Here is a 27,437-nt window from a genome sequence, read left to right as displayed (position 1 = left end):
GAAACCAAAGAAATTCAACCCATTTAATTTGCCGGTCAAGGATTTGGGATTCCGCCCCTTGTTTGCAAATAATATGCGCCTTACAAAAACTGTTGTCGTATTTCAAGCGAAATTTTTGTCTAAATAAAAAATTTTCACATCCGAATGCATTTTTTGCTTCAATTTGTCTGTTTCTAAGAAAAAAATAATAATAATCTTGGCTTATCTTGATTTATTATTTTTTTAATACTTAAGATGAAGGGTAAATCCATTATATTTAAATATTTTTTTAATAAGGCTCTATATATTTTATTTTTTTTCAACAAAATATATTTTAATCTTTATTAATATTCTTGAGTAGTTTATATTTCAAGAGACCCTATTATGCTCATATAGTTAATTATGGGAAAATCTAAATTATTTATAAATAAAAAGAATAGTAGTTATCATGTTGTGCATCATATAAATATATAAATCGTAAAAAAATTAAATTATATTCAATATAATCCTAACTGTATAATTACTCATTGTAAATATATTACTGAGTCATTCTTATTATTTTTAGCCTTCAATAAGAGCCCATCAATAGACAAAAAAAATTCCCTTTTAAATATTATACCCTTTCTCCACTTTAATCTGGAATTCTTTCTTCATGTGAGACTACTATATATAATAGTCTATTTTTTTTAGACTATGCCCTTTATCTACGATGGGTAAAAGCTTCTCAATGCACAGAAGTCAAATAACCTTTTTCACTATACTCTATTTATTTTTATTCTAATTTAATTAAAAATCTTACTCAATTTATAAATAATACTATAATAGGAATTATATTATATATAAGAAATATTACTCTATCAAATTGAAAAATACTTTTCCTACTCAAATTAGGAAAATGTATCTCTCTAAATCTTACTAAAATTTTGAATAACATATTTAATAGCTAAAATTATTAATCTGGATAATAATTTCTTTATTATTTCCCTGCCTCATCAAACAGTGAGCAAATTTTGTGCAAGGAACTTAAATTGGTAATCAAACAACGTCCACCAAGGACTATGGAGATACCTAATTCTAATGCTGAAAGGAGTATTTAGCAATTGCAGTCTTGAGCTACCATTTTGTTGGCAATGATGAGCATAACAAGCAGAAGATAACACTAAAACAAGTAAAAGGACATTTATTACAAATCAATAATTTGCCAAGTGGAGTGCTGGACAAGGCCCCCTTAAGGACTGGTCCGACTGGCGGAGCCACCATCCAACCCACCCAAATGAAAATGAAATCATCAACCTGATGTCACCATGAGCCCTCATTTGACCTAGCCGCCCTGCCCCACACGAACCTTTTTGACTCACGTGTGATATCTCCTCTGTAGGCTCCACTAACGACCAAAATGTTGAAAGTGCCCACCAATTGCCATGTTCATATAATCTTATCCCTTTCGCCTTTTCCCTCTCTCATGTGCCTATATAAACCTTTTGCCTCCAAAACAAATTAAATCCTCCTACGAACAAAGACCACCTCACCATCTAAGAGTGCTCAAAAAGAGAACAGGGATTTTGTACTCGTTCAAATTAAGTTCAAGAAATGGATTCTTCATTCTTTCAATGCCAAAACTACTCCCATTTCTCCCCTGATCAATCATCTTCATCCTTCAGCTCCCTTGAGTCTTTCTACGCCCAGTCCCTTCCCTTCAACGAAAATGACTCCGAGGAAATGCTTCTCTTAGGAGTCCTTAATGAAGCCCCCATGAACTCTTTTGATACCATTTCTCCCACCAACTCTACCCACTACGAGGAGGTAAGCTCCAGAGATGATTATTATCAAGAGGAACCTACTCAGGAAATTGCTTATAGAGGGGTTAGAAGGCGTCCTTGGGGAAAATATGCGGCGGAGATTAGGGATTCAACAAGAAATGGAGTAAGAGTATGGTTAGGAACATTTGATACAGCTGAAGCTGCAGCCTTAGCTTATGATCAAGCTGCATTGGCAATAAGAGGTTCACTGGCTATACTAAATTTTCCTATGGAGAAAGTTCTCAAGTCATTTCAAGAAATGAACTACGAATTCAAGGAGGGTTACTCACCAGTTTTAGCATTGAAAAAGATCCATTCAAAGAAGAGGAAAGGAGAGAGCAAGAAAAAGAAAGTCAAGGAAATGAGAAATGAAAATGTGGTGGTATTAGAAGATCTAGGAGCCGAGTACTTGGAGGAGCTTCTAACCTTCTCGGAGACTGCCACTTCTTGGTGATCACTCTATGCTAATATTAGTTGAATAGTTCTTATTAGTTTTGGCGACACTATTAATTAATATCATCGCATTGTCTAAACATTTTCTAATCTTTCTTTAAGTTAATGGTTCAATTTTTAGATGATGGAGATTGTGACCTTTCATTTTATTTATTCGTCATTGCTGAATGATGGAATATGGTTAAAGGTTTGATTTTGATTGGTGGTGTAGTCTTTTGGCTAAAGAGGGGACCAAGTGTTATCTCACTAATCTTTGTTTAATCTAAAGTGATTATTATTTTATAGTAGCAAATTGTGCTTAGGCTGTGACAGTTAGTGACAGTTATTAATCCACAAATCATATCTGCCCATGCATTCATTCAACAAGTCAAACACAACACTGGCCACAGATATATAAAAGTAGTAATGATTTACCTTAAGACTGGAAATGGTGCCTATTTTTTGTTTAATTTATTATAATTTTCGTCTACATGGTTGAGTCCTGCAAGTTTATACACGATCGAATGGAAGTGTTAATTTGAAAATGGTTATGTGTATATATTTATTCTCCTCACATCCCCAGATGGAAAATACTGTAAGTAATGGACTTCGAAGGAAAAGAAATGATTATCAATTAATCTGCACCAAATAGAAATTAATTTAATAAGTAGTAAAATGATATAATGCCAGTCAAGATAATTGAAGCTTTCTTAAAAACCAAACTCTAATTTTTTAATAATAATAATAATGAGGTAAATAATATTTTTAATAATAATAATTTAATAACCTTTCTAAATTAAAACACCATCCTTTCTTTCTATTCTAAACAATCTATTAGGAGTGGCAATTTGGGTTGATACCGTGTTCATGTGGTGTCAACACGCGACACGAATACAATTAAGGTCTACACGAATACGACATTATTAACAATCGTATCAAAAATTTAAACACAAACACGACCCTTTTATTATACGGGTTACACGACACGGCACGATTAATATTAAATTGTATTAAGTATATTCAATATGACACGAACTATTTAACACGAAATAATCTATTTAACACGATTGACATGACTTAATCCATTTAACATGAGTGGGTTCATGGGTCAAATGGTTTAGTTGGTTACGGGTCAATAACATTAAATCGTGTCATAAATGTGTCAAGTCGGATTAGCTGGTTAACCTCGTGATACAACAACATTATAACCGTGTCATAAATAAGTCGACACGAACATATATAAGTCTAACTCAAACCCTATATTTTCGTGTTGTGTTCATGTCGTATTCGTGGACCGTGTCTAAAATTACCACCCCTACACTCCATCCCGTCTCTAAAAGCTTTCAAGTGTAGTACCTGAAAAGTCCGACCGTCTGGCCATCGACCCTCCTCCATTTCTCTTTCTTTAGATAGGGTCATATGGTTTCTCAGCTGGCTTTCTTTTCATTTTCTTTCTTAGTTTCTTTCGTTCTCCTTTTTGGAGTATCAATACCTCTTTTTTAGATGGGGATGTAGTTGAGTTTACGAGGGATACTTTGCATGCTGTAGTTGGCTCCCCTATTATGTGCTGTGAAACTATTTGGAGCTTTGTCGGCTGGCAGTCACGGAGGTGAGCGCTATTAGGTCACCTTTGCTAGCCTTTCCCGGTTCGTTCGGCATGGTCCCAGTCCCTGATTGCTTAATGGTTCTGCTGCATTTTCCTCTGTTTTCCATCTGGGTTTGATAGCTTTTGAGCAAGGAAGGTTTCTCAGTTGTTTGGGTTTAAGCACTTGTTCTGATATTGAAGTTTTTTTTTTCTCTGCATGCTTCAGTTAACAAGCTAACTCGCAGATCTCTCGTTGTAGGTTGGTGAAACTCATTAAAAGTCGATGAAGTGGAGTCGACATTGGTTTGCTGACGAAGAAGATAGTTTGGGTCATATGTTTGGGTCATACCCATAAGCATAGGGTTCTCGTATTCTTAAGAGTTGGATTTATGGGTTTGGGTTGATTTATGTAGCAACCATTTTGTTTAATGGATTTGGGCTTGTAATCCATATTTCATCAATAAAATATTATTTTTAGTAAAAAAATAATAACAATATAATAATGGAGACACATAATAATTTTAATAATATAATAACAATGGAAATGCACAAACCCAACCCCTTGTCCCATGCCCATTTTAACTCCAACCAAAAGGATTAAAATAGTTTTAGATGGACATGTTGGGGTCTTCCATTGGCCCATTTACATTGGGCTAAATTTGCCTAATTCTTGTGTATCTTCTAATAGTCCTGCTGGGTGTTCCACAGGCCACGCTAGACACTTGATAGAGGCCTAAAGATAAAGAGGATAGACTAGACGAAGGGATCAGGTTTTAGTTTAGGCTAATGGTAAAAAAAATGAATAAATAAATAAAAATAAAGATTGTAAAAATTTTTGAATGTTTTTATAATGTTGTTTTATTTTTTTCAGTTGTAGTAATAATTTTTTTAATAATTTTAAATTTTAATTGTAATAATATTTAATTAATAAAATTAAATAAATTACATTTACTATTACATAAATATAGTTCTCTCTCTACTAATTCTTAACAGAAAAATAATAAATTTTTAATTTTTTTTAGTACAGTCGGATACTAAAATTTAACAACAAATTTGAAGGTGGAAGAAAAATAATCATCAAAATGTATAATATATAATTAATAAATGTTAGGTGCAATGTTAAAATTTACTAGGATTTTATGGGAGAAATCAGATTCAATTATTGGAGAAGATGATATTAAAAGGAGCAATTGCAAACTTCAAAAGAATTAATATTTATAGACCGTAAATCGAATACTGAGAATATTCTAATATATTAAAAAAATACACAATATACACCATTATTTTTAAGTATAGATACTAACTAAAGTTTAATACAAATAAACTGGTGACGGTTACAGAAAAGTATTCGAGGCTGAGACAGTCACATAAAATTTTGGCTAGGGTTTAAGTTGTAATTATCATAGTTTGAGTCATCAAACCTAATTTTTCCATACAGATGCTTATACCAGAGACTTTGTCCTTTTTCAGGATTCAGAGAGACAGCACTTTCAATGGTTTCTTCTTGTTCCACGTCCATAGGGTCATGAGAATCTTGCCAGAGAGGATGAGTGTAGTCAAGACCAGAGGATTTAAGGCCAAGTGTCAAAGTAGGATATGGCTCAGGGAGGAGCCATGCTTCAGTGGTCCTAATTTGTGAAGCTTCTTGCGATTTAGGTCCAAGAGAGGTACAGTTAATCATTCTTCCTTTGGGCTAGTAATTGTTTATTGCATAAAGGTGAGTGTTAAACTCAGTCCTTATGATTGCCATCTACCAGTGATTAGTAATTGTGTCTTCATAGGTTTTCCATTCATATTGAGAATTCTGAGACCAAAGCATTCCGTTAGAATTCCTGAAAAATGATAGGTGGAGAATCAGCAGAGAGTGGACTTTGGTTTCCTGTTCATAAGGCATTTCCCATACTCCATTTATTTCAATAGTCTTATGTTTCAGGAAGTGCCATAATAGAAACTTTTAATTATCATCATTGTTGAGAAAGTCATAAAGATTGATAACAGGTACTTCAAATGCTTTGGCATATAAGACTGATAAGAACTAGATTTCCTCCATTATGAGGTTTGTGCTAGGATTTATTACAAAACATGTGAGAAATGACACTTCATGGTAAAATATGGAGGTGGTTTCCTTAATGCTTCTGAGGACATTGATTAGATTCTAAAAATGAAACAGATTCTAATATATTAAAAAAATACATAATATATAAAAGTTCTGGCGAGGGATATAAATGTTAAAAAAAATTGTCAGAAAAAATTACTAAATTGTACACATAGAGATACAGTGAAATAAACAGGAGTTTTTAAGCAACGCAAGGAGCAGGACTTGGCAGCGGCAGAGGCGGCGGTGGGTGGTGAAACACTTGTTGACGTGAATGAGCGGCCTGGGGAGCTGGAATGCGATGAGCTACTGGAATTCTCCTCCTTGTCTGCAGAAGGTTTGTGTGATAATCAAGCATAAGCCGCAAGGTCTTTCTGGCCTGAATCAATTGATGATGATAGGCAGATGCAGGCATAACCTTGCCTTTATCATGACAATTATAAGTAATGACAGCAAGTAAGATAATGCCAAAAATCAACACCATTACAAATATCTTGGAACAAATACCCTCCATGATCGGTTGTGCCTGTTCATACACGCAAGTCAGTGTACTACTTGCGTTGCTTTATAGGAGGAGATAAAGCGGACTTTCAACCCTGAACTTACTTTGAGTACCCCTGTTATTGCTTCACTATAAAGTCAAGTTCTCTTGACTATAAGAAAATGCTGGATGTCTGTGAAGGTTTTGTCAATAAAGTTAAATTCTAAATCATTTTATTTTTTTATTTATAAATCACTCTAATTAAAATTTAAATTCAAGACTTTAAAATTTTGGAGATGAGTCAAATGCCACTGAATTAAGCTCTATTCTTTTTATGGATCTCTATGAAATCCCACAACCTTCATTTATTGATTATTGATTCAAGGATACTCAAGTCAACTTTGCCAGTTATGGATTGGCTGGACATTTTTGGAGTTTTGTATGGCAAATTATTATCTTGGAAATGAGTGTATTGTTAACTTCTTCAAGGGAAGGTGGTGAAAATGGAAATGAGTTTGGACTTGGAGGAATCCACCATTGTAGGTTGTAAAAGAAAATGATTTATAACTTCAAGGTTTAATTAGGATCCTGCATAAAGAAACTCAAGAGTCAAGACAATAAAATTGGAGCAAGAAGCCATAAATCGTCATCATATTAAATATATTATTTGAATAAATTTATATATAAATCATGAAATTATTCAACTAGCAATGACAATCCCCTGACTATGCTATATATATAGAGTGAGGGTAACATAATTTGATTTCAACTGTTAACCCCAGGTGGTGCATGTGGTGGGGCACCTTGACGACGGGCGATACCGGCGGCCGGAGCAGAAAACAGCTGAACTGTTGGAATTGTCCTTCTAATTGGTAGACGCTTAACAACCTCCAAGGCCATTCTTTGATGCTCCATTTTATAAAAGTGCAAAACATTCCAATTAGCAAGATAATTGCGAGCACATATCGACGAGCCTCCATTGCTGTTTTGTGGTTGAAGACCTACGTATTGAATTGTGGGATTTTTGAGCTGTCTATGGAGTCATATTTATAAGGGAAAGATATATGCTTGCAATCTGTGAAATTGTGTGAAAATAATTAAATTATACATTATTTCATGAACAAATAATAAACAAATCTTTACCACTTAAAAAACCATATGTAATTATTTTCGTTTTAGAGGAATTCGAATTTGGAACTTCTTTATTATCTTTACTTGACAATACTATAAAAAGGGCAACTTCTTTATGATCTTTACTTGACAATATTAGACAAAGGGCATCATGTGCATATACAAATTTAATACATCATCTTTATGATCTTATATCAATTCCCAATCCCCACATGATTATATTTTAATAGAGAAAGTTAAAAATAAATTTAAGATATAAACATGTGAATCTTATTTATTTAATTTCACCCCTCTTTTTAATACTTCAAAAAATTGTGAAGTCAACTTTTGCCAACTATGATTTGGCTGCATTTGGTATTAACTACAGAAATTGTTCTGCCTTGCTTGTGGCAATTTGTATTTAATTAGAAATAAGTCGATACACTATAGTTTATTTTTTTATAACATTCCCTAAAATAAATTTGAGTTACTTGTTCATGTACCAAGAAATATTAATAAGTCAGCTATCATTTTTTTTTTGTTTTAATAAATGTTCAACAATTTGGATGTCTTCTACATCTTCAATTTTTTTTAATCTTTTATTATATATGTAGGAGATAGAGGAGTTGAATTTAAATCTCTTTTAACATATATGCAGTAACTGTTAGATTATATTCATCATTTCTTTTCGATCTTCAATTTGGTGTATTCAGATAAATAATTATACAAAAACAATATAAATATATAATATTTGTAATAATATAATTTTTATAAATTATTATTCGAAAAAAACAATTTTTTATAAGCAATTAAATTTTATTAAAATAGAAAAAGAACTTCAAAACTTGGCAACAATTGATAAATAACTAAGAAGCAAAAGGACTAAAAACACAAATGGAAGAGAAATTATATGATGAACTGGCTATTACATATAGGGCACTTGCTAAAAACAAACGGACGAAAACAAGTTTTCCATGTTATTCTAGTCATAGTGGCGTACGTGTAGTTGCACATATATATTGGCATACACTAATTAAGATGGTGCTGGTGGTGAAAATGGAAATGGAAATGGACTTGAAACTATTGGAGGATTGATTTCAGGTGGAGAAGAAGGATTGACTGCAGTGGAAGGTGGTGGAAATGTATGTGATGGTGTTACTGGTGGTGGTGATGGTACTGATGATGAACATGAACATGGCCGCGGTGGTGGTGGCGCACACGCCACAGGCGGTGGTGGCGGCGGCGGTGGTGGTGGTGGTGTACACGCCACAGGTGGTGGAATTTTCGGTGGCGGCGGTGATCCAGGACAAATATTAGGTCCACATCCGTTTTTTTCAGGTGGTCGAATGGTGGGTGGCGTCATCACCGGCGCTTCTTGGAGTAACTTAAACTTACGTGAAGCGTCTCCTGACTTGACCATGTGAGAAAAAATAAGAAAATAAATTAACGAAAACCTGCAGAACCACAAAGAAATGGCTTCCATTTCTACAATCTCTTGTTTTAAAGCCAACTGTAAGAGATTGATCTTCTCCTTGCAAGTGATCCATTATATAGTACTCCATTCTCGACCCATTAAATCGATCATACATTGGTTTTGGGTCAGCAAAGAGAGAACTTTTTGCAACTGTATCCACGGCCATTTAAATTTGTTCTTGGTCTCAGGATTTTCTTGTGGAAATTTGCTCTTCTGTGATTATAAATTAATGGGAAATAAAAGGTATTGAAAATTACACTTGGGATAGGTCTGGAGATCATCTCCTTGTCAAGAGCACTGAGCATATCAAAAGGTTCATCAGAATGAGATTGCCTGAAAACGAAGGATCACTAAGATTTCCACAAGGCACCATAGATATTTTAATTAGAACTTGTGATATGGTTGATGGTACGTGTTTTTGTTACAGATAAATGAAAGCATCATTTTGGCGAGGAATTAATAGATTAGTCTTGGATTACTGTCCTGTAGACTAGGGAAGACTCCCAGAAAGAAAAAAGAAAATGACAGTGACTGCTAGCTAAAATACGCAATGCCATGTGAATAATCTTTAATTATAGTAGCTTTCATGTTCTTGCTTTCCTCTTTCATTTTGGGTAGAATTATGATTGTCGCCTTTTATATTGTCATTTTTAAGGAATTAATTACATTTTTAATGCATTAATTGCAAGTATAATCTTTTTTTGTTCAAAATAAATGAGCATGCTCTTCTAAAGTTATCAATAATTGATTGCAACTTATTTTTTTATTTCTATATGAAATACTATTTTTTAATATTTTTAATATATTTTAGAGCCTTTCCAAAACATGCACGTGACTTAAAAAGAAAAGAACATAAAAATAACACTAATAATTTTTTTTTCTTCCTCTTTTTTTATTCCTATATGAAATACTATTTTTTAATATTTTTAATATATTTTAGAGCCTTTCCAAAACATGCACGTGACTTAAAAAGAAAAGAACATAAAAATAACACTAATAATTTTTTTTTCTTCCTCTTTTTTTATTCCTATATGAAATACTATTTTTTAATATTTTTAATATATTTTAGAGCCTTTCCAAAACACACACGTGACTTAAAAAGAAAAGAATATAAAAATAACACCAATAATTTTTTTTTTCTTCCTCTTTTGATGTTAAACCAAACGTGTAAAATATAAATTAGCCATAAGCAAAGGATCCAAAACTCTCTCTTGTATGTATAGGTTCATGCACTTACCTTGATGAGTTACCAGATTGCTGTTTCTTTTATTTAATATTTGCAATTATTAATGGGATCTCCTTTTTTTTTTATTTGACTTTAGTTTTCAAAATCTCATAATTTTTTAAGATGATTTTAATATTATTAATTATTTAAAAAAAAAAAGCAACAATGAGCATAGCTTAGTCTTGAATCTGTAAACTCAAGTTCAATTCTCCATTTTATATCTGTAATTATATATATATATATATAAACAAAGTTTGAGATTAGAAAACTCCACGCATAATATGAAGACTCAGATCACTTAAAGCTTAAAGTTGAAATTTATTCAATTATCTTTTATCTGTTGATTTCATGACGTCATGTTGTGGATCAGAAAGTGTCACTGATTGATGTTTCTGGTCAAATTGATTAATCCGTTTTGTTTGTTTCATTAAAAATAATTTATATATAAATGTCACGATCTAATCTATGAGCCGGACTGGTACTAGGATCTGGACCTACATAAAGTCTCCGAGACCCGTTGTACACTTTATTATTCTCAAATCCGTAACCAAGGCCCAAAAACTTAGGCCCGATAAGTAAATAAAATTAAATATTTTTATTCGGGTCCATATTACTACTAACACATGCAGAGTTCTAGATTTCAAATTTAAAAAAAAAAATAAAACAATTAAATAACCAACGTTAAACCTGCAAGGAAGAAAGCAGGTTGCTCTGTAAAATAACTCCTCCTATAGCCTGGAAAAATAGGTGAACAGGAGTAAGCATTCGACTCAGAGAATAAAATACTAATTTTAACCTCAATTTCTATAGTTATCTACAGCTAATGCATCCTAAGGAATGAAATGCAACATCATCATAAATTTCATACAAATCGCATCACAACAATAAAAAGGCAATTTGGAGCACTCACCCACCCAATACTGTTCAAACAATACATATATGGAAGTTGATTCCCTATACAGCTCTCTTAATCCAACCTCTGCCAGCCAGTGTCTCTCAAGCCGGACTTTCGCTTAATAAACTAAATGCGGGGTCCCAGCGAATATCTCTCGAGCCGTGTCTATCCCGACTTATCCATAAAGGACCGGGTCTCAGCGAGTGTCTCTCAAGCCGTGTCTACCCATTTGTCCATATCCAATATCATATCACACGCACGCACACTACTTCAAATTACCACAAACAACATCCATGGCACTTCATTAATTATGAAAGCAATATAAAATGTGCCTAGTGTTTAACTATATAGATACATATTTATAAGTGATGCATGGGCATACTTGAACATATAATAATATCGAAATTATAATTAAAATTAATATTTTACTCACAGTACACCGAGGACTATTGTGGCTGCTGGATGGAAGAAAATAGCTGACCTCGATCAACTAAATAATTATATTATAAATTTATCAGTATTAAGTCAATAAAACTCTAAAGAGACAACAGACAGTCTAATTTATGCCGGAAATCCGACAGAGTTTCCCCTATGCCTGAGACCTACCCAACCAGCAAAAATGATTTAAAGAACACTTCTAAACTCAACCAATATCTTATCATCATTATATGGCCCCTCCTAGACCCTCCAAACCAGACAATAATCACAATATTAGACAACTCAATTATAAGACTGTAAAACTAATATTTTTCAAAAACTATCCAAATTAACTTTAAAAATTCTATAAACTTGCACCGCGGTCCTTAAAAATATTATAAGGCTATTGCAAAAAGAATCATAATTTTTCTGATCATCCACGAATATTTTATAAATTTTATTCTAACTCAAATACAACGCAAAAAAATTGAGCAATGTAGAGTTTGGGTTTACCTGTGCCAAATCTGACACCTGAAACTCGTCCAAAACGTCTAAATATGTTAGGATTGACTATAATATCGATCATGTTCTGAGACAGGCCGCCAGACAGCTGAATCTGGCTGAAAATGCGGTCATGGCGCGGGTGAGCTATCTTTAATCTAATCGCACCAGCGATATAAACCGTCCGATAATGGCCTTTCTCTAACGTGTCCAATCAGAGCGGGGCCAGTCTCATTTCGAAGATTTCGTCGCCCTGAGTTCATTAGTGGTCTCGGATTTCCGATCCAATGGCTAGAATGGCAGAAGGAAGATAAAAGCTTTGGACCTTCTTCCCTTTGCATCGCCGGAAAGAATGGAGGATTCCACCTCTATTCAGTTGCTGTTGGGTGTTGTCCCGAAAGTGCCTCACTAAAATAGCCTTCTAGCTGTTGTTCATGTCCAATTGGTGAGGCTCGTTGGTGCGAGGATCCCCTTGCTATGGAAGACGACGCAGAGAGGGAAGGAGCAGTAGCTCCATTTCGGTGGCCATGGTAGGTAGAATCTTGATTTTTTATTGGTTATGGTATATTATTATTATTATTATTATTATTATTATTATTATTCAAAATATGTACTATGCACTAGTTTGCAATATACGAATACACTAATATATATATATTAAGACAATATAATTAATATAATAATACCACATTTAAAAATTTACTCTTTAAAACTAAATAAATAAAACTTGTAATATAGTTAAGTCATGTTAATTTACCTTTCAAATAACCATAATAACAACCTTATTAGGTAAATTAAATAAAAACTTTAAACTTTAATAATGACAATAAAAAAAATAAATAAAGATAATTAATATCAATTGCTATATATAATAAAATAATACACAATGTAAAACTTTGATTTAATACATATATATATATATATATATATATATATATATATATATATATATATATATAAATTAGTTAGATAATATTAAAATAATATTTAAATACCATTAAAATTTATAAATTTTTTATTTAAAATTTAGGTTATTACGATAAATTTTTTTAAAAAAATATTTTTTATTATTCATTTGAAATATCAAATTAATTATATGTATTTATATTATGTATATATGAATGAGTGTTTCCACATTTTAATAATCTCTAAAAAATAATTTATTCTTTAAAAAAAGTTACTTTATAATTTATTCTTTTAAAAAAAATTATTTTTCTTAATAATGACTTAATTTTCTCTTTAATAAGAAAATATTTTCTATTAATTATTTTTTGAGTGTCTCAAACACTAAATAAATATAAAAAATATTTTTCACAAAAATATTTTATACAAAACAAACACATACTTAATTTCATTCATAGACCTCCAAGTTATTATTTGAAGAGAGATATACAAAGTTGTATTTAAGATGGCTCTATTTGTCACGACCCAACCTATGGGCCGGACCGGCACTAGGACCTGGGCCAGCCTAAAGCCCCCGAGGCCCGTAGTAAGCCTTAACTATTCATTAACCCAACTCTAAGGCCCATTTGGGCCCAATATCAAGAAAACAAACGGACAGAGTCCGGCCATAAAATGATTGACTTTCCAACGGGGAGTTTTCGACTCACCCGACCTGTAAAACACAATAAACAATCCATTGGGGAGCTCAGCTCACCCTCCACATACTCATCAACATAATAATAAATGGGAGCTCAGCTCCCTCATCCAATCCATCAAAACAGACTTAAGATATTAAGTTTACAGGTCCAACATGAATATAATATTACAGACCAAATTCAAATAATTACTGCTAACACATGCGGAAATTCTAGGAGTAATTAAAATTACACAAATATTAATAAACAACCTGCGAAGTAGAAAAGCAGGTTAACCCAGAACAAAATATCCTCCTGTGGCCTGTAAAAATTTTTGAACAGGAGTGAGCGTTCGACTCAGAGAGTAAAATATCAATTTTAACCATAATCTCTATAACTATCTAGAACTAATGCACCCTGTAGAGTGAAATGCAACATCAACAACATTTTCACATCATAACATCAAAAAGGTAATTTGGAGCACTCACACACCCTGTAATATCAATCATAACATATGGGAGCTGATCCCCTATGCAGCTCTCTTAAATCCAACCTGGTGCCAGCGAATTACTCAAGCTTAGACTTCCACTTAATAACAAAATCGAGGGTCACAGCGAATTACTCAAGCCGTGACTACCCCTCGAAGGATCGGGTCCCAGCGAATTACTCAAGCCGTGACTGCCCCGTCCTATCCATAGTCCACACCACATCACACGCACGCCAACGCACGCACACTGCTCCAAATTACCACAACAACAACCATGGCACATCAACAGTTATGAATGCAACATAAATCGTGCCTAGAGTTTAACTACATAAATATATGCATATAAGTGATACATGGGCATGCTGAACATATAATAATATCGAAATTACAATTAAAATTAATATTCTACTCACAGACTTGACGATGGTCACTGAGGCGGCTGAGCGGAGGAAGAAGGTCATCGGCTCACGACAATTATATTACAATTATTTAATACAATCGACTCAATACAAACAAAGAAAAAGACCAATTACGCCCTAAGTCGCAGAAAATCGCAGAGTCTCCCTATACCTAGGACCTACCCAACTTTGCAAAGGGCTAAAAACGCACTTCTATATTCACAATCCATATATCAACAGTTCAATCATATCACACAGCCCCTCCTGGGCCCATCAAATCAGTCATCCATCACAATATGTAAAATTTCAATTTAGTCCTTATTATTGATCATTTTTGCAAAAACTGCCCAAACAAGCTCTAAAAATTATAAAACTTTGCCCCGCGGTCCTCACCAATATTACTAAGCTATTGCAAAAAGAATCGTAATTTTCTAAGCTACCACGAATATTTTATGGATTTTTAATCCTATTTAAGCACTAGAAAATTACGAAAAAGCAAGGTTCGGGTTTACCTTTGCCGATTCCGACTTCGGGAACGCACTCGGGACGTCTGACAATGGGGGGCTAGCCAAAACCTCGGTCCAATTCGAGACTTTTCCAGAACGGTCCATTCGCCCGAAATTTGCGCATCTTGGCCAATCGCCGAATTTCCGCCAATCGAGGATACTTACACGAAGCCCATAACATGGGGGTTAGTACATAAATTTTTCAGAATTTTCTAAGCCCATTAAATGCTCGGAAAAACACTGCGAAGTTCCGTGGGACCCACTGAAAAACGGTGTCGGAAAAATTTGAAATTTATGTCGTTGCGAAGCTCTCGACGAATGGAGCGTGCTGGTGGCCTCGGTTTTCTCGTGGGATTCACGGTTTTCGAGAAATCTAGCCCAAAAGTCGAAATGAGCTAAAATCTTCCCGAGCAAAAATCGGACAATCCGCTCGATGGATTTCGGCGTTCTTGGTGTCTATGGAAAGCTCTCGCCGAGTAGATGATTTTGGACACAAGACCCGGTCCAATTGGTGGCCGGATCGGCCAGATTTGGCCGGGGAAGCTGGAGCGGCGCGCGCGCGCAGGGGGCGTTTTCGCGTGCGTTTTTCCCATTGTTCGGCGGAGGCACCTACCGGCTGGTTGGGCGGCGCGCCGACCGCTGGCCGGGCGGCGGCTGGGGGTGGAGAGGAGAGAGAAACGAGAGAGAAAAGGGAGAGGGACGACGCGTGCGGGGAAGAAAAAGGGAAGAAGGAAAAAGGCCGGTCCGATTCGACCGGTCCGATCCGGTCCGGTTCGATTCGGCCGGTTCGATTCAGAATACAAAATTTTGAATTTTTACTCTGCCTCGGGACCGAAAACGAGGTCCAAAAATTTCGAAAAAATTTCAGAAAACTCAGAAAAATACGTAGACTCCAAATATATTTTTAGTTTTGCCACGTGGTCTTTAAATTAATTTTTAAAAATTATCAAAGTTTATATTTTCGAAAAATCAAACCCGATTTTTAAAATTCGAAAAATCTCAAAAAAATTCCAAAAGTTTAATAAAATTAAAATACTAAAAATGCTCATAAAATAAAAAATTTTGGGGTGTTACATTCTTCCCCCCTTACAGAAAATTCGTCCTCGAATTTTTACACAAGGCAGAATAAAGCACATGATTATACATTGAACAGATAAGGGTACTTGCTGCGCATGTCCCGTTCTGACTCCCAGGTGCACTCTTCCACTGACTGACTCCTCCACAAAACCTTAACCATAGGGATCTGTTTTGATCTCAGCTGTCTCACTTGGTAGTCCACTATGGCTACAGGCTGCTCCTCAAATGTCAAGTTCTCTTTTAGCTCTATCACATCCGGCTGCAGTACATGAGAAGGATCTGGAATGTATTTCCTGAGCATGGAGATGTGAAACACGGGATGAACGTGAGAGAGGTTGGGTGGTAGCTCCAACCGGTAGGCAACTGCTCCAACTCTATCCGTAACCTCAAAAGGTCCAATATACCGAGGTGCCAACTTGCCCTTCTTTCCAAATCTCATAACTCCCTTCATTGGAGAAACCTTCAGGAATACATAGTCGCCCACTGCAAACTCCACATCCCTCCGTCTGGGGTCTGCATAACTCTTACGCTTCATCGAAAGCCGCCTCGCCGTTCTCGATTAAAGGAACTGCCTCTGAAGTGTACTGCACTAGGTCTACATCATGCACCTTCGCTTCCCCCATTTCTGTCCAACACAGAGGAGACTTACACTTTCTTCCATATAATGCCTCATAGGGTGCCATCCCTATGATGGAGTGGTAACTGTTGTTGTAGGCAAACTCCACCAAAGCTAGCTGCTCATCCCATTGACCTCCAAAATCCAAGACACTCATGCGAAGCATGTCTTCCAGTGTTTGGATTGTCCTTTCGGACTGTCCATCTGTCTGAGGGTGGAAAGCCGTACTGAAGTTCAACTGCGTGCCAAGTGCCTCCTGCAACTTTCTCCAAAACCGAGAAGTGAACTGGGGCCCTCTGTCAGATATTATGGAGTTTAACTCCATGCAATCGACTATTTCTCGAATGTAGAGCCGCATACTGTGCCACGAGTATGTAGTCTTCTGACAGCAAGAAGTGAGCTGATTTGGTCAAGCGGTCTACAATTACCCATATCGAATCATATCCTCGCGTGGTACGAGGCAACCCAGTCACAAAATCCATAGTGATCATTTCCCACTTCCATTCTGGGATAGGGAGCTCTTGCAGCTTCCCTGACGGTCTCTGGTGTTCAAACTTCACTTTCTGACAAGTCAAGCACTTGGACACAAAGTCTGCTATGTCTCTCTTCATGCCATTCCACCAATAGCTATCCTTCACATCATGGTACATCTTGGTGGAACCTGGGTGGACACTGTACAGTGTGTACTGTGCCTCTCGCATGATTTCATTCCTGAGGTTGTCTACATCGGGCACACATATCCTAGAACCTTGTACTAGGGCACCATCATTGGTAAATCCAAACTCACCACCTTCACCTTGCTGTACTCTTTCTATGATCTTCATCAATTGTTGGTCTCTGTGCTGGGAAACTCTAACTCTGTCCCTCAAGTCTGGCCTCACTGAAAAGTGAGCCAACAATACCCCCTCATCTGAAAGATCTAGGATTAAACCTTGATCCATCAACTCATGTACCTCCTGAATCAATGGTCTCTTCTCTATTGAAATGTGCACCAAACCGCGGAAGATTTTCTGCTCAAGGCATCTGCCACAACATTGGCCTTTCCAAGGTGGTACTGGATGGTGCAATCATAGTCTTTCAGAAGCTCCATCCATCTCCTCTGTCTCAAGTTTAAATCCCTCTGTTGGAAGATGTACTTCAAACTCTTATGGTCGGTGTATATCTCGCACACTTCACCATACAGGTAGTGTCTCCAGATTTTTAGTGCAAAGACTACAGCCGCCATTTCCAAATCATGGGTGGGGTAGTTCTGCTCATGCCTCTTCAGCTGCCTTGAAGCATAAGCCACTACCTTTCCATTCTGCATCAAAACACACCCTAGGCCAACTCTGGAGGCGTCACAATACACGGTGTATCATTCACCACTCACAGGTAGTGTCAACACAGGTGATGTGGTTATACACTACTTAAGCTTCTGGAATATAACCTCACAGTCATCTTTACATATGAATGGAATATTCTTCTGGTCAACTTAGTTAGGGAGCCGCTATCTGGAGAAATCTTGTACAAAACGCCTATAGTAGCTACTAAACCGAAAACTTCACCTCGAGGTATTTGTAGGCCTAAGCCAATCGATTCTGACTTCAATTTTCTTGGGATCCACTTGAATGCCGTCACTAGAAACCACATGTCCCAAGAATGAGATGCTCTCTAGCCAAAATTCACATTTCGAAAATTTGGCATATAGCTGGTGCTCCCTCAACGTCTGCAACACCATCCTCAAGTGCCACACGTGTTCTTCCTCGGTCCGAGAGTGTACCAGAATGTCATCTACGAACACGATGACAAAACGGTCCAAAAATGGCTTGAACACCCTGTTCATCAAGTCCATGAAGGCTGCTGGTGCATTAGTGAGTCCAAAAGACATCACCAAGAACTCATAATGACCATATCTTGTCCTGAAAGCCGTTTTGGACACGTCCTCATTCCTGATTCTCAACTGATGGTAGCCTGATAGCAGGTCTATTTTGGAAAAGAATCTAGCTCCTTGGAGCTGATCAAACAGATCATTGATCCGAGGAAGTGGATACTTGTTCTTCACAGTCACCTTGTTCAGCTGTCTATAGTCGATACACAACCTCAATGACCCATCCTTCTTTCTCACAAATAAAACAGGAGCGCCCCAAGGTGAAGTGCTCGGACGTATAAAACCCTTGTCCAAAAGCTCCTGTAGTTGCTCCTTTAACTCTTTCAATTCTGCTGGTGCCATCCTGTAAGGTGGCATCGATATGGGGTTTGTACCCGGCACAACATCAATGCAAAACTCTATTTCCCTTCCTGGCGGCAACCCTGGGAGCTCCTCTGGGAAGACATCCATAAATTCTCTGACAACAGGAACACTTTCCATGCTGACACCTTCTACAGATGTATCTCTCACCAATGCCAAATACCCTTGGCATCCACGCCTCAATATTTTTCTAGCACTAATTGCTGACACCAAATTATATGGAGCCATGCTCCTGTCGCCATCAAAGCTAAACTCTTCCACACCAGGTATGTGGAAATACACCTTTTTGTTCCTGCAGTCTAAAGTGGCATAGTGAGTTGCCAACCAATCCATCCCCAAAATTACATCAAAGTCCATTACTGGTAGAGGGACCAAGTCTGCTGGGAGGATCTTTCCATCCACTACTACTGTGCTACCCGGAAAAATCATATCTACATCTATGTTGTCGCTAAGTGGGGTAGCTAATGACAAAGGGCACTCTAAAGTTGTAGGGTTTCTACCCAACCTCATGGCAAACACAGGGGAGACAAATGAGTGCGTAGCACCCGGATCTATCAAAACACGAGCCTCATAAGAACAGACCAGAAGAATACCTGCCACAACTGCATTTGAAGCTTGAGCATCCTGGTGGGTCAGGGTGAAAACTCGAGCTTGACCCCTACCCGAGTGGCGTAACCACGATCGACTTCTACCTCTGACCGCCTCCAAATCCACGTCCCCCTTATCCTCGACCACATTGAATCGATTGCTGCCATGTTGGAAGTACCGGATACAATGGCGAGGAACATTTGCAATGAACCACTGTGACCCCATCGTGGCTCGTGAACATGGGGCATTCCCTAGCAAAGTGACACGTTGGCCACACACCTGAAGCATACTCCTGACCCCATCAAACAAGGTTCTGAATGTCCTCTTCCACACTGTGCACACGGTGCCAAAGAGGATCTGAACTGACCAGGCTGCTGTACCCAGCTGTGACCCTTCTTTGGATCCGTACCACAGTGCAGATCCTCGTGGTGCGTGTCTAAAACCACTTCTCTTGCTCCTACCCTTTCCTCTGTAATTACCACGCCACCACCGTCCGAGTACCCATGGAAGGGACACGAGAACCCTCTGCTCTGTTTTTCTTTGCTCTCCCACTGTCATCCGCAGCATAGCTAATCTCAATCTGTCTGGCTCGATCAACCACCACATCAAAAGACTGATCCGACATCATGGCCAGGTTCGCATACCTCCTGTCAAGCCCCTTTAGGAACCTCTTCACCTTCATAGTTTCTGTAGCTACTGCTGTAGGGGCATATCTGCTCAATTCCAGAAATTCTGTAGCATATTCATCTACAGACCTGCCATTCTGTCTTAAGGCCTCAAAGGCCCACTGCTTCTGATCTCTGAAGCTTTCTGGCACAAACCGATTGATAAAAAGTTCCACAAACTGAGCCCATGTCAAACCCTCCATCCGGGGTAACACGTAGTCATTCATCCATTGTCTAGGCATAGGCCCCATGACATGCTGCATACACTCTATCAGTCTCCTGTCAGTCAACTGTAATTACATTTCTGCACATGCAGGAATCCAGAAACCGATATGCATCGTCTGACACATCATAAGTACCAGGCACCAACTTCTTAAAATTTATGATCTGTTTGTAAGGTTCCCCTCTTGGTGCGGTGGACTGCTGCTGCTGTGGAGGGTGGACCATATACTGCGCCATCATATCTATGGTCCTCTGCAACCCAGCTAGAGTAGCTGCCATGGGGTCCATGGGACCCTGTGCCATGAAAGACTGTTCCTGAACTGTGGGTAGCTGCTCTTCTACTTGAGCAGCTCTAGGCCTCCTACCCCGCCTCCTCGGGCGGCGCCTCATCTGTCTTGACACCTCTTGAGCACATCCAGTTGCAGTGCGATGGCGGCTCTCACCTTCTACGCATTTTCCTGAAATTCAGCAGCATTAGCCCACAAAAATTCAAAACTGCACATTATACAGCTCTATAGACTCATATTTATACATAACATATGGAGCAGAAACTAGAAGCAAAGATGACAATGCAAGATGAATATGGACCCTATATTTTCCGCATGTGACTCCTATTAGACTTTTCCCAACACTTTAGACAACATTCCCTAAGAATCTGGAGCCTAAGCTCTGATACCACATTTGTCACGACCCAACCTATGGGCCGGACCGGCACTAGGACCTGGGCCAGCCTAAAGCCCCTGAGGCCCATAGTAAGCCTTAACTATTCATTAACCCAACTCTAAGGCCCATTTGGGCCCAATATCAAGAAAACAAACGGACAGAGTCCGGCCATAAAATGATTGACTTTCCAACGGGGAGTTTTCGACTCACCCGACCTGTAAAACACAATAAACAATCCATTGGGGAGCTCAGCTCACCCTCCACATACTCATCAACATAATAATAAATGGGAGCTCAGCTCCCTCATCCAATCCATCAAAACAGACTTAAGATATTAAGTTTATAGGTCCAACATGAATATAATATTACAGACCAAATTCAAATAATTACTGCTAACACATGCGGAAATTCTAGGAGTAATTAAAATTACACAAATATTAGTAAACAACCTGCGAAGTAGAAAAGCAGGTTAACCCAGAACAAAATATCCTCCTGTGGCCTGTAAAAATTTTTGAACAGGAGTGAGCGTTCGACTCAGAGAGTAAATTATCAATTTTAACCATAATCTCTATAACTATCTAGAACTAATGCACCCTGTAGAGTGAAATGCAACATCAACAACATTTTCACATCATAACATCAAAAAGGTAATTTGGAGCACTCACACACCCTGTAGTATCAATCATAACATATGGGAGCTGATTCCCTATGCAGCTCTCTTAAATCCAACCTGGTGCCAGCGAATTACTCAAGCTCGGACTTCCACTTAATAACCAAATCGAGGGTCCCAGCGAATTACTCAAGCCGTGACTACCCCTCGAAGGATCGGGTCCCAGCGAATTACTCAAGCCGTGGATCGCCTGTCCTATCCATAGTCCACACCACATCACACGCACGCCAACGCACGCTGCTGCTCCAAATTACCACAACAACAACCATGGCACATCAACAGTTATGAATGCAACATAAATCGTGCCTAGAGTTTAACTACATAAATATATGCATATAAGTGATGCATGGGCATGCTGAACATATAATAATATCTAAATTACAATTAAAATTAATATTCTACTCACAGACTTGACGATGGTCACTGAGGCGGCTGGGCGGAGGAAGAAGGCTGTCCCGGCTCACCTGACAATTATATTACAATTATTTAATACAATCTGACTCAATACAAACAAAGAAAAAGACCAATTACGTCCTAAGTCGTCAGAAAATCCAGTGAGTCTCCCTATACCTAGGACCTACCCAACCTGCAAAAGGGCTAAAAACGCACTTCTATATTCACAATCCATATATCAACAGTTCAATCATATCACACAGCCCCTCCTGGGCCCATCAAATCAGTCATCCATCACAATATGTAAAATTTCAATTTAGTCCTTATTATTGATCATTTTTGCAAAAACTGCCCAAACAAGCTCTAAAAATTATAAAAATTTGCCCCGCGGTCCTCACCAATATTACTAAGCTATTGCAAAAAGAATCGTAATTTTCTAAGCTACCACGAATATTTTATGGATTTTTAATCCTATTTAAGCACTAGAAAATTACGAAAAAGCAAGGTTCGGGTTTACCTTTGCCGATTCCGACTTCGGGAACGCACTCGGGACGTCTGACAATGGGGGGCTAGCCAAAACCTCGGTCCAATTCGGAGACTTTTCCGGTAACGGGTCTGTCTGGCCCGAAATTTGCAGACCCGGTCAACTGTCGAATTTCCTCCAATCGAGGATACTTACACGAAGCCCATAACATAGGGGTTAGTACATAAATTTTTCAGAATTTTCTAAGCCCATTAAATGCTCAGAAAAACACTGCGAAGTTCCATGGGACCCACTGAAAACGGTGTCGGAAAAATTCGAAATTTATGTCGTTGCGAAGCTCTCGACGAATGGAGCGTGCTGGTGGCCTCGGTTTTCTCGTGGGATTCACGGTTTTCGAGAAATCTAGCCCAAAAGTTGAAATGGGCTAAAATCTTCCCGAGCAAAAATCGGACAATCCGCTCGATGGATTTCGGCGTTCTTGGTGTCTATGGAAAGCTCTCGCCGAGTAGATGATTTTGGACACAAGACCCGGTCCAATTGGTGGCCGGATCGGCCGGATGGCCGGAAGCTGGAGCGGCGCGAGCGTTACGCGCGTTTCCCGTTCGGGCGGTGGCCGGCCATTGGTTGGCGGCGCGGCCGGTCTCTGGCTGGTGAGGCGGTGGCCGTGGTGAGGTGGAGGAGAGAGAAACGAGAGAGAAAAGGGAGAGGGACGACGCGCGCGAGGAAGAAAAAGGGAAGAAGGAAAAAGGCCGGTCCGATTCGACCGGTCCGATCCGGTCCGGTTCGATTCTGCCGGTTCGATTCAGAATATAAAATTTTAAATTTTTACTCTGCCTCGGAACCGAAAATGAGGTCCAAAAATTCCAAAAAAATTTCAGAGAACTCAGAAAAATACGTAAACTCCAAATATATTTTTAGTTTTGCCACGTGGTCTTTAAATTAATTTTTAAAAATTATCAAAGTTTATATTTTCGGAAAATCAAACCCGATTTTTAAAATCCGAAAAATCTCAAAAAAATTCCAAAAATTTAATAAAATTAAAATACTAAAAATGCTCATAAAATAAAAAATTTTGGGGTGTTACACTATTATTGTGGTAAACATATGTACATGTGTTAAATCTAATGTTACTATGTATGTTAATAATAATAATAATAATAATAATAATAATAATAATAATAATAATATTATTATTATTATTATTATTATTATTAAATTTAAATTTAAATAATTATACTTCATTTATTTCATAAAAAATAATTTGTGCATGGAAGAAAATATTTTTCATGAAAATATTTTTTATTATTTAGTTATAATATTAAATTAATAGTATATACTTATATTATGTATGTATGTGTAAATATTTCTATATTTTAATAAAATTATTAAAATTTAAAAAATAATTTTATTATCTTAAGAGAGAAAAACATTTTTATATAAATAATTTAATTTTTTTTATAAAAAATAATTTTTCATTAACTTATTTTTCATTAACTTTTTTTGTTTTATAAGATATTGATAGGCCCTTAAAATTTATGCATGGACGATGACAATTTTTGCACCAAATTTTGATAAACTCCAAAAAGAATGATTGGTGCAGGTGGTGGGAAAAGGGAATTGGAAGAGATGCATGGAATATACCAAGAAGACATGGTCTTTGAAACCAAAGAAATTCAACCCATTTAATTTGCCGGTCAAGGATTTGGGATTCCGCCCATTGTTTGCAAATAATATGCGCCTTATAAAACTGTTGTCGTATTTCAAGAGAAAATTTGTCTAAATAAAAAATTTTCACATCCGAATGCATTTTTTGCTTCAATTTGTCTGTTTCTAAGAAAAAAAAAATAATCTTGGCTTATCTTGATTTATTATTTTTTTTAATACTTAAAATGAAGGGTAAATCCATTATATTTAAATATTTTTTTTGATAAGGCTCTATATATTTTATTTTTTTTTAACAAACTATATTTTAATCTTTATTAATATTCTTGAATAGTTTATATTTCAAGAGACCCTATTATACTCATATAGTTAATTATGGGAAAATCTAAATTATTTATAAATAAAAAGAATAATAGTTATCATGTTGTGCATCATATAAATATATAAACTATAAAAAAATAAAGTAAACATATAAATCAATAATAATATTTATATGATTCACCATTTTCACGTAGGGTTATATTTATGAACATTATTATATTTCACTATTAATAAATAAATCATTATTTATAAACTCAATGCTATCTCACCTTTAATTAAATTATATTCAATATAATCCTAATTGTATAACTACTCGTTGTAAATATATTACTGAGTCATTCTCATTATTCTTAGCCTTCAACAAGAGCCCATCAATAGACAAAAAAATTTTCCCTTTTAAATATTATACCATTTCTCCACTTTAGTCTGAAATTCTTTCTCCACGTGAGACTATAATATAAAATAGTCTATTTTTTTTAGATTATGTCCTTTCTCTATAATGGGCAAAAGCCCCTATCAATGCCTAAAAGTCAAATAAACTTTTTTATTATACTCTATTCATTTTTATCATAATTTAATTAAAAATCTTGCTTAATTTATAAATAATATTATAATAAAAATTATATTATATATAAGAAACATTATTCCATCAAATTGAAAAATATTTCTCCTACTCAAATTAGAAAAATGTATCTCTCTAAATCTTACTAAAATTTTGAATGACAAATTTAATAATAAAACACATATTTAATAGCTAAAATTATTAATCTGGATAATAATTTCTTTATTATTTCCCTGCCTCATCAAACAGTGAGCAAATTTTGTGCAAGGAACTTAAATTGGTAATCAAACAACGTCCACCAAGGACTATGGAGATACCTAATTCTAATGCTGAAAGGAGTATTTAGCAATTGCAGTCTTGAGCTACCATTTTGTTGGCAATGATGAGCATAACAAGCAGAAGATAACACTAAAACAAGTAAAAGGACATTTATTACAAATCAATAATTTGCCAAGTGGAGTGCTGGACAAGGCCCCCTTAAGGACTGGTCCGACTGGCGGAGCCACCATCCAACCCACCCAAATGAAAATGAAATCATCAACCTGATGTCACCATGAGCCCTCATTTGACCTAGCCGCCCTGCCCCACACGAACCTTTTTGACTCACGTGTGATATCTCCTCTGTAGGCTCCACTAACGACCAAAATGTTGAAAGTGCCCACCAATTGCCATGTTCATATAATCTTCTCCCTTTCGCCTTTTCCCTCTCTCATGTGCCTATATAAACCTTTTGCCTCCAAAACAAATTAAATCCTTCTACGAACAAAGACCACCTCACCATCTAAGAGTGCTCAAAAAGAGAACAGGGATTTTGTACTCGTTCAAATTAAGTTCAAGAAATGGATTCTTCATTCTTTCAATGCCAAAACTACTCCCATTTCTCCCCTGATCAATCATCTTCATCCTTCAGCTCCCTTGAGTCTTTCTACGCCCAGTCCCTTCCCTTCAACGAAAATGACTCCGAGGAAATGCTTCTCTTAGGAGTCCTTAATGAAGCCCCCATGAACTCTTTTGATACCATTTCTCCCACCAACTCTACCCACTACGAGGAGGTAAGCTCCAGAGGTGATTATTATCAAGAGGAACCTACTCAGGAAATTGCTTATAGAGGGGTTAGAAGGCGTCCTTGGGGAAAATATGCGGCGGAGATTAGGGATTCAACAAGAAATGGAGTAAGAGTATGGTTAGGAACATTTGATACAGCTGAAGCTGCAGCCTTAGCTTATGATCAAGCTGTGTTACCGTTATAAACTTGCTGAATAAATTTAAATGTTGCTGTCATTGTTTTTTGATTGAGTTTATTTGTTATTTCTTCTGCTAGTATGTAGGAGTAGTGGACAATAAAAGTGGAGCTGAAACAGTCCATGTAGAAACTATTTTTTAGCATAATAATTGCTGATTTTTCTGTAACAAACTCCCTCTACAGACTATAAAGAGGGGAGTAATTTAGAGGTTTGAAATATATATAAAAAAGTCTAATAACAAAAATAGCAAAAAAAGTTTTTTTTCCTCTATCTGCTGTTGTTTGATTTCTGTTTTTGCTGTTTTAGTTCTAATATTTGGTATCAGAGCCTTAAGATCAAGGCCCAAAATGTCTCATATTGAATTACAGAGAGCTAAAAGAGAGAGAGAGTTAAAAGAAAAAGAGGAAGCCTCAAAGATAGAAAGTTCTATCACAAATGAGAACCTTGTTCCCTGAGAAAGAAAGTTCAGTGTCGTTAAAATATCCTATGCTGACAAAAAGTAATTATGCAGCATGGGCTATAAAGATGGAGGTTTTTATGATGGCTCAAGGAGTATGGGATGCTATTGAGTCACCTGATCCAATTGATAGCCGCAGAGACAAAATGGCATTGGCTGCCATTTACCAAGGTATAGGGGAAGATACCTTGCTTCAGTTGGGTGCAAAGAAGACCGCCAAGGAAGCATGGAATATGCTAAAAATGATGAACCAGGGGGCTGACAAGGTTAAAGAGGTACGATCTCAAACGCTTTGGAGAGAGTTCGAAGCATTGAGAATGGGGGATTCCGAAAATGTTGATGATTTCTCAGGAAAGCTTACAATCATTGTCAACAAATTAAGGAATCTTGGAAATACTGTAGAAGAAGAAAGGGTAGTGAAAAAATTGTTGAGACTGGTCTCATCCAAGTTCCTACAGATCGTATCCGCCATAGAAGAATTCGGTGACCTAACCACCAAATCTGAGGAGGTGATAGGTTCACTAAAAGCCCATGAAGAACGCTTACTTAGCCGTGGTGGGAAGTCGGACGAAACACTCCTTCTCACTAGAGCCGAGTGGAAAGCGAGAGGAGGCTACAAAGAACA

General features: G+C 36.8%; 3 protein-coding genes across 3 annotated transcripts; all 3 read left to right on the top strand.

Annotated features, from left to right (window-relative positions):
• Positions 1 to 1,470: 1,470 nt before the first annotated feature.
• On the top strand, positions 1,471 to 2,428 carry LOC110671688 (ethylene-response factor C3). The gene has a single exon (XM_021834236.2). It carries the CDS (start codon positions 1,570 to 1,572, stop codon positions 2,230 to 2,232), a length of 663 nt encoding a protein of 220 aa, XP_021689928.1. The 5' UTR covers positions 1,471 to 1,569; the 3' UTR covers positions 2,233 to 2,428.
• A 5,947-nt stretch (positions 2,429 to 8,375) lies between these two features.
• On the top strand, positions 8,376 to 8,905 carry LOC110671703 (uncharacterized). Its single transcript, XM_021834250.2, has 2 exons — positions 8,376 to 8,448; positions 8,520 to 8,905. Exons 1-2 carry the CDS (start codon positions 8,376 to 8,378, stop codon positions 8,903 to 8,905), a joined length of 459 nt encoding a protein of 152 aa, XP_021689942.2.
• A 16,970-nt stretch (positions 8,906 to 25,875) lies between these two features.
• On the top strand, positions 25,876 to 26,565 carry LOC131179873 (ethylene-responsive transcription factor 1B-like). Its single transcript, XM_058146700.1, has one exon. The coding sequence runs from the start codon at positions 25,951 to 25,953 to the stop codon at positions 26,359 to 26,361; it is 411 nt and encodes a 136-aa protein (XP_058002683.1). The 5' UTR covers positions 25,876 to 25,950; the 3' UTR covers positions 26,362 to 26,565.
• The last annotated feature ends 872 nt before the right edge of the window (positions 26,566 to 27,437 follow it).

Source organism: Hevea brasiliensis, chromosome 5 (genome assembly GCF_030052815.1).
Source record: "Hevea brasiliensis isolate MT/VB/25A 57/8 chromosome 5, ASM3005281v1, whole genome shotgun sequence".
Lineage (NCBI taxonomy): Eukaryota > Viridiplantae > Streptophyta > Magnoliopsida > Malpighiales > Euphorbiaceae > Hevea > Hevea brasiliensis.
This window is presented reverse-complemented; position numbering and strand designations above follow the sequence as displayed.